At 39.0% G+C, this 8,412-nt stretch overlaps 1 protein-coding gene across 1 annotated transcript; it reads left to right on the top strand.

Annotated features, from left to right (window-relative positions):
- The first annotated feature begins 987 nt into the window (after positions 1-987).
- LOC127946042 (uncharacterized) lies at positions 988-7,045 on the top strand. The gene is made up of 16 exons (XM_052542325.1): positions 988-1,216; positions 1,639-1,777; positions 1,862-1,942; positions 2,029-2,400; positions 2,566-2,661; positions 2,747-2,976; positions 3,180-3,358; positions 3,453-3,540; positions 3,671-4,018; positions 4,130-4,247; positions 4,543-4,634; positions 4,717-4,831; positions 4,961-5,050; positions 5,507-5,668; positions 5,962-6,141; positions 6,233-7,045. The coding sequence occupies exons 1-16, from the start codon at positions 1,154-1,156 to the stop codon at positions 6,436-6,438; spliced, it is 2,559 nt and encodes an 852-aa protein (XP_052398285.1). The 5' UTR covers positions 988-1,153; the 3' UTR covers positions 6,439-7,045.
- The last annotated feature ends 1,367 nt before the right edge of the window (positions 7,046-8,412 follow it).

Raw genomic sequence — 8,412 nt, forward strand, 5'->3', positions numbered from 1 at the left:
TCTTTTACCGGCTGTTTCGAAGGAAGATCAACATTCGCGACGAAAACATATGTGCAAACTGTAATGAAGCAGAGATCAGTTAGTTCCTCACTTTCCGCGCTGATGCCGAGATCGTTTGCTTGCTTCAGTTAAAGTATAACGTGCCAAGCGTTGTCGACTCGTACATTACACGTCACGCGCTGATGCAACCCAGTCTCATATAAAAACGTACCCTGACTACGTTGGTCCAAAGTGCAAAACGTAGAGGGGTTACAATAATGGCCCTTGAATTGTATGACTGTTACGTTTTTTTTGCCAATTCTTTTCCTATTGTTTAGCGTCCAAGTCACGTGACTTTCAAGATTCCGACCGTGAGAACAAAAAAACATGGCGGACATTTCTCTCATTTTTAGTGAAAAAAATCAATATTTTGAGTTAGTCTCTGCATAAAAATAAGTTTTGATTACATTTCTAGCGAGAAATATATATTTTATTTTCAGAATATTCACTCAGTGGATGTACATAATCACTCGCTTGTTCGTTGTTGCGAAGATTTTTCTGATTTCGCCAGAATAACGTGAAACTGCAACGTTTTGGTTGCTATGGACGCTGCTATCGCCTAGCATAGCTGTGGCCCCAGATTCCACATACTCTTCCTTGCGATTTCGCTCCGTCTGACAGACCAAACCCCTGCCCACTATATGCGTTTCGTCTGAGGTTGATTTGCTGAACAACACATTAATCCGTGGCAGCGGGAGAAACTAATGTTGACAAAGTGACGAGTTACGATCAGTCCGCTGTTTTTAATTTTGACATCTACCGGAACACCGGAACCTCCGTGCATTTTTTTATGGTTATTATTGTCCTCTGGCATGGTTTTAATATTGTTGTTCATATTTTCCTTCTCATTTTAATGTTTCTCTTTGTTTTTTTTTTTTGTTTTTTTTTATGTATGGCATAATAAAAAAAAATAAAAAATAATAACCTCCGTGCATTTGTGTGGTGCGATCTCATTGGTGGGTGTTGGGTGTTGACGCGTCAAGGCCCCACGAAGAAGAAGAAGAAGAAGAAGAAGAAGAAGAAGAAGAAGACGAAGAATACGAGGGAAAATAAGCAGGGAAAGTTAGACAAGGAGGAAAAAGAAGCGTGGAAAATTAACTTGACCAAGCTGAAAATGAATCACCTTGACCCCGAAGATGCCATATTCCTGGTTGATGCATTCCTGGATGAGTGCAAGGTAAATAACATCTCAGTTGTGGAAAAAGTATACGAATTACATACTAATTACAATGTCTAAGACCATAATAGGCTCTGAGGTATAGCAGGGAAGAAGTATCAATGTGCAAAATTGCAACACTCCAAACAAAGTGCAACTATACAGTACCAGGTTAAATGTCTTTATTCAAATGCAAGCTATAGTGCTGAGCTGAGCTGAGTTCACACGTTAGAGCCAGTGAGAGTTTAATTCAATATTCTGTCAAAACGTTTAACTTTCTTTTCTATTTTTCAATGAAGAACGGGTTTTCTAGACAGGGCCACAACCGTTAGACTGAATTTTTACAATGTAATATTATAACATTGGTTTTATAATGAGATGTTTATAGGTGGTGATAACCTTGGTGGGTGGTGGTTTATTCTGTGGCTTAATTGTTTATTTAGGTGGATCAGCATGGACAAACTAAAGGAGGTTCAAAACAATCCACAAAGTTGTGTGTTTGGCCTGATGAGGACAAAGATGGTCAACCTCTGCCAAAAAGATGTAGAGCTGGAGAGAAACGAAAGCGAGATTCAGCTACTGGTTGGTTTTTTGTCTGTTTTTTCATCATTAGTTGCATTCATTATTTATTGAGCAAGTTCTAAATTGATATTTATATTTTTGCAGTTTCTTCAGCAAGCGTTAAAAGCGTGTCCTGTGCTCCGTCTACCAGCACAACTGAAGACACAGTGATCATCGAAAATTTTGGTTTTTTTCCCTTAATACTTTTTTCAACATTTGTTATGTGGTAATTGCCCAGATTTAACAATGCCTTCTTCCATTTTCATTTTCAGACTCCCTCATTCAAGATGTCCGAGAACTCTTGGGAAGTGGTGATGAACAGTCTTTCCCCTCAGAGTGGAGTAACAGGCAAACTACCTCTCTGGAGAATTGGACAGTAATGAGGCCCTTCATGGTGAACAATATGTTGTCATCTGAGAAGCCCAAGGAGGGGGTTTGCCATCACTGTGGACACAAGGCTGCCGTAGTGATGTGTAGGGACTGTTTACCACGATCACTCTACTGCACAGCCTGTGACCTTTCCACACATGAGGCCCTGGTGCTTCATAACAGAGCATCCATGGTGGAGGGGTTCTTCAGACAACTGCAGCCATCCACTTTTGTTCAGCAGCACGAGGGAGGGAAATTCTCCTATCATGAAAAAGGTGGTTTTTAAGTCTCAGGTTATATAGGCTGTTTTACATTTTACACAAATCCTGGTTTACTCCAACAAACATGCTGGATTAAGTTGTGTTTGATAGAAACAACACCCTCTCTGTTGAGTTTTGGGTTCCATTTACTCTAATATGTAAACTAATTCTGCTTTTTAGATTGCATGTTACCAATCGTTCCTCCCTGCTGCGACTGCTCCACTGGGCAAACAAGCTTTTCCAAGGGAAAGCCAGTTATTTTAATTGGAATGAATGGTAAAAAATTTTTTTTATTATTTCTTCATATTGTGTTTTTTGTTTCTTGTGAACAAGAGATAATTGTTTTTGTCTGAAATTTCAGGAAGATACAACCTCTTCCTTCCATCAGTAAACTGCTCCTGTGGAAAAACCTTGCCAGTGACCATAAGTGATCTGGTTGAAAGTGGTTACTGGCCAGCCACTGTCAATTTTGAGACCTTGTACATGGTGGACTTGTTCACCACGTATGAGGATCTAAAAATCACTGCCCCAGGGATGTCCAGACAAGCTTTTGTCAGCATGCTCGAGTGTCGTACAAAACTCTTCGGGCGAGTGAGTGGACTCATCATTTAGTTATCCTGTTTGGATCACCTTTTAGAGATTCATAGAACAGATTTATTGTTAGGACTTGTTGTTACAATCCCCAAAGTTTCAGCACATATTTCTTGACAGAGCCCTTTCTTCATCATGACCACAGTCTAAAGCCAACCTTCGACACAGTTACTTACTTTTTTGTTTTTCACTTTTGCTCTAAGAGTGGTAAGATTTGTGGGGACACAATGCAGAGGGCCTTCCTCGAATGGGCCTATGCCAAATTTGAGGTTGACAAGCTGTCTCAGGTCCAGCATTTTCAGTGCCCTGCATGCACACCATCCATGTTGGCAGTTGCAGTGGATGGGAACCGCAAATTATATCGTTTCAAAAGCCAACCAGGGTGTGTAACATTCATGTACAATGAAATGCTAGTGAGCCACAAATTACTTTTATTATATAGTAAATTTAACCCACATCTATATATTTCTTTCAAGACCTGATGGGTTTTTTGATGGAGTCTTTTTGGCCAATGATGCTGATGTGTCCTCCTTTGTTGATTACATCCATGAAACAACTGGACATGTAAGCTAAATTTATATTTCATGTGTAACACCACAATTTTACATTTTTATGAATGCTTGCCAGTTTTTTCCCCAAAATTTAAACATTATTTGGTTTGCATCAAATGCCATAATACCATGATCTTTTTAAGAATCCAGGGAAAGGGAGATGTGGTGCGGGTCAGTGGACCGCAGCACGAGAGTCTGCCAACAAGTCTGGAAGCAAACTAGACGAGGAAGGTGTTGAAGTTGCTGTCTGCCGTCATGGGGTTTTGCTCAAGGGACTGAATATGTTCCGTGGAGAAATATTTGCATACCCATTATATCTCCAGAAACAGCTAGCTTCACAGACCGTCCAGTTTTTTTGCTCTGATGTGGTCTGCAAATATTGGCCATATCTGCAGAAAGTTGTGGGCCACTGTCCAGAGTTGGAGGACTTGCTGAACATGCGCCCATTTCTCTCCATCATGCATGCAAAAGCGCATTCATGGATGTGTGAGGTAATAATGACAATTAGATGTATTACTTACCATTTGCAACACACATTATGATTGTCTTTCCTCTGCCCCTACTTGTTGTTTTCCAAATTATAACATTTAAATGTGTTTCAGTTAAAATGGGGGGGACGCAATCAAGAAGGAGCTGGAACAACAATCGGGGAGGAGGTTGAACAGGTTAACAGCTTCCTCTCTCGAGCAGCCATATGTTCCAAGTACATGTCAAAAGCCGGTAAGCATTTTTCATGTAAAGTTGTGTCCAAATTGAGACCAAGTGGTTTTAACACTAATGCTCGGCCTTTGCTTTTTAGAGTTCCATGCATAGGTGCTCCCTTAGAAAACAACTGTCTAGTCAGCACTTTTACACTGATCAGGATTCTCTTAATAATAATTTAACTTCTGACACGTTAATTAATTGTATGATTATTTCCAGGTTTATGTGACAATATTAGAGAATGATCAATGTAGTATCTGACCTGTGGTCCTCACTGTGAACCTAAATTACTGCACATACATTGTGTGTCAAGTTCGCACAGACATGCTAACTATCCAGGCAAGTGGCTGGAACAAGCGAAAGGCAGAAAACCTTGACCGGACACTGGCCAAAAGATACATCAAGGTACAACTAGGAAAATATGTATAATAACATTTTTGTTTTTAAATTCTCAGCATTTGTTAACAAGGATATTTCTTTTGGATAGACTGTACAAAGGATTGCAGAGGCAACAAAGGACCTGGAGAAACTCACAACTGAGTTATCTCTACAGCAAGACACAGTCCAGCAGTGGGTGTCTGATGTGCAGCAGTGGACCTCAGGTACTTTGAAAAAATTATTTGATGCGATATTTTAAGAATCATAGGCTCTGCTCTTGTACAGGGCATCTGAAAATAGGCTGATTGTAAACTGAAATTGGCATTAATCAATTTGTTTGTTGTCGTCCAAAGGAGCAACAATCCAAAATGACCTGCAGAGGACCATCGAGGGGCTATATTTGGGCATCAAACAGCGAAAATTTCAGCTGTATCGTCAGTCTGGTGAGAGCAGAAAAGGCCGCTAGTAATGCAGATTTGTGAAAAATGAATTCACTACTGATTTATACATAGTAAAAATAGCAAAGCCTTTTATTAAAAAAAAAAAAACATCTTTTGAAATAGGTTTACTACAAGTCAGGGCAGCATACTGAAAAACTGTCAAAATCATAATAAGTTTGAGTGCAATATCCAAATATTTCCAATATTTCTGCATAGTGCAGAGATATCCTGACCTACCAATTTTGTACTCTATTTAAAATAAAAAAAAGTAGATTCTGAAAAAAAAAAATTTTTTCACAATTTTTCAAATGATTATGAAACTTGTTAAGCAAAAATTATCACACAACATCTGTCACAATAATCATAAAACATACACACATATTGTGAAGTCTTACTTTGTATGGTGCTTTTGTGTAGTGATCGTGTGAATGTACACTCATTTTGTGTTTCTCATTGTAGGTGGGAACAAGCGAAGGCATCAACTGAGAAGAAAGATTGCTGTTGAGAAGAAAGCCTTGGAAGTTGCCATCAATGACCACAATGCTACTGTGGGGGAAGTTGAAAAACTGCCTCCTCCCAATGAACTCCTGGCTGTGGACAACTACTCCTGGCCATGGGAATGTAAGTACTTCCCCTGAAATGCACTGAATACAAATTGTTTGATTCACACATCTTGATGTAAATATGGAATCCGATGTAAAAAAAAATGTTAAGACACTTGGGCAATATGCAAAAAAAAAGGATGCAGTAATTTGTAAATGGATGTGATCAGACCCCTTCGCGAAGTGCTGATGTTCTATCTCATCCTGTCAGGGTTTATTTCTCTATTGTAGTAGTACAGCATGCAAAACATCTTCTGTCCCAATATTTTTATAGGAGGTTGTAAGATAACACTTTGATGTAATGTATTGCAGGTCATGGTGATATGGAGCGAAAAAAAAATGTTTTTGACAAGGTAATGCTGCTGGCTAGACTAAAAGAAGAAGAATTTATTGTGGTTCGCGAAGTCAAGCAGCACATGGAGTACATGAGGAGTGTTGCTGGACTGATCGAAGAGTTTACCTTTCAGCTGACTGAAGACACCACTGGGAAATGTAAGGACAACACATAGGAAGTCTCTTTCTTCTATTTGCTTCTCTGGTAACCATTGGCTCATTTCTTTATATTTTAATGTCACATTCTCAGGCAGTACAGAGGGCTTAATGGAGAAAGGACGTGAAGGACTACTCTGTGTGCTGAAGAGAAGATTGCGTGAAGTTGAAGCACAACTGGCTAAAGCACGCACAACATACAGAAGTATTCTTGGACTGCAAACATTGCCCTTAGATGACTTTTCTGAAGAGGAAGACTCAGAGAATACTTCCTCAACTGATGAGGAACTGGGAGAGTAGTTATTAGGGAGATGATGTGTTTACATTGTGTTGAACCCAAACGTCAGTGCTGTAATAACTTGTATGTGAAACCTGAGGTTATTTTACTGCTGTTGTAATATTTCTTTGTGTTTAGAGCATGTACTGCAAATTCCTCTGATACTGTAAAAACCCATAATGTTAGCCCATTAGTCCCCACCCTCTCCCCCAACCCAATCACTGGTGATTCACAACTGTCAAACATGACAAATTACCTTTGTTTTTTATAGCATTACTTTTTTGGTCAAAATGTATTGCGTATCCCTACATAGCTTCACTATAGTTTGTACATAGTGTACCTACTGTAGTTTACATAGCCTATTGTATTCTTACTCTCTCCAACAGTGTGCTATTCCAGCTTATGTTTCCACGTTAGTATAGTATATCAATACTCACTCACTCTCACACACTCACTCGCTCAAACAACCACACACACAAACACACTCACTCGCTCACACACACACTCACACACACATACATACATACACTCACTCTCACACACACTCTCACTCTCTCGTTCACATACGCGCACACACACACACACACACACCCCTACCTTTCTAAATATATATAGTCTTTATTTTGTACAGGGCATAGTCTCTTAGCTCTAGAAAGCCTACTTTATTAATTTCACCCAGTAAAATGAACTGTTGTTTCAACTATAGTCATGTCTCTTTTGTTTGATTCATGAATAGTTTTCATTTAAGTCAGTTTACTGTTTTATCCCATTGTGTGAGTTGTTCCTTTCAAGTAAGTAGTATTAGGCCTATATTCTAAGGCAGGGGTCATCAACTACACTTGTCCGAGGGCCAAACCATTTCTCGGCAGACACTATCAGGGCCAGACACTCTTGTAAAATTAAACTGAATATTGTATCTTATAAGTAATATATTATTAGACATATATTATTATATATTATATTATTATATATTAATTAGCCTTTGCCAGTGTTAACTTACTCATATTACCTGTACGATAGCAAGCCACTAGGGCGAAAACGATATTTTAGGCTTCATATTCATGATGCTGTCAACTGCTCACGTGGGGAAGGTGACTGCCGCTGGACGAGGCGGCCAATCACAGCGAACTGATTGACATCCAGGCTAGGACTGCAGGCGCTTTATGCAGACATAACAGCTGTCAAGCGGAAATGTCAGAGGGGAAATGTCAATTCTTTCGCAAACTGTGTGATTGTTAAACTTTCCAAAAAATTTGTTTTGTGTCTCAATCATGTGACTCTCGAGGTTCCTGTCGGGAAAACAAAAACGGCGGACATTAAGTGGAAAATTAAATATCTCTTGTCTTAATTATATTTGTGTTTTATAACGCAGCACTAACGTTACAGTAGATTGACATCAAATAACGGTTTCAATAATCACGCCTTCAGTTATGAAAAATAAATGTGTGTGTGTTCTTTTTTTTAACATTTTTGATAAGGAAAGTAGCAACATTGTCCATGGCCGTTACTATGGAGATTAGGACAGTCCGCTTTGCGTTACGTGAGCAGAGCAGTTGGCGCGCTGGTCTCATGTTTTAGTTAAACTATCGTCATTAAACAAACATTTTTGTCCTCTTTTAGCAAAGATCATATACATGCAGTATAATTATTTATTAGTCAGTTTGTGATATTTGATATATTGGGTAGATATATGTTTTTACAACCCTAGCACAACCCTAAAACGGAAGAACTACAACTGGGGTGCTGATGTCAACACAATTACTGAAGAGGGGTCTAGGGAGTTGTAGTTTTTTTTAAAACACTGGGTTTTTCTTAAAATTGGAAGTTGTAAATACTTAATTGGTGGCATTCCAGGGATTTTAGGGGATATCAAACAAATTTTTGGCATCAGACTTTAAATATTGTCTTGTTCAATTGGGGATTTTTATTTTTACACCATAGCACACCCCCCTCCCCACCACATCCCTTTGTGACTATGCTGAATTTATAACCCATGT

This window comes from Carassius gibelio, chromosome A24 (genome assembly GCF_023724105.1).
Source record: "Carassius gibelio isolate Cgi1373 ecotype wild population from Czech Republic chromosome A24, carGib1.2-hapl.c, whole genome shotgun sequence".
Taxonomy (NCBI): domain Eukaryota; kingdom Metazoa; phylum Chordata; class Actinopteri; order Cypriniformes; family Cyprinidae; genus Carassius; species Carassius gibelio.

Excerpts from the sequence above, each read along its gene's own strand:
- LOC127946042 (XM_052542325.1), top strand. The coding sequence starts at position 1,154 with ATGAATCACCTTGACCCCGAAGATGCCATATTCCTGGTTGATGCATTC. Across the intron at positions 4,635-4,716 it reads TGGCCAAAAGATACATCAAG|ACTGTACAAAGGATTGCAGA; the intron begins GTACAACTAGGA and ends TCTTTTGGATAG. Across the intron at positions 5,669-5,961 it reads CTACTCCTGGCCATGGGAAT|GTCATGGTGATATGGAGCGA; the intron begins GTAAGTACTTCC and ends AATGTATTGCAG.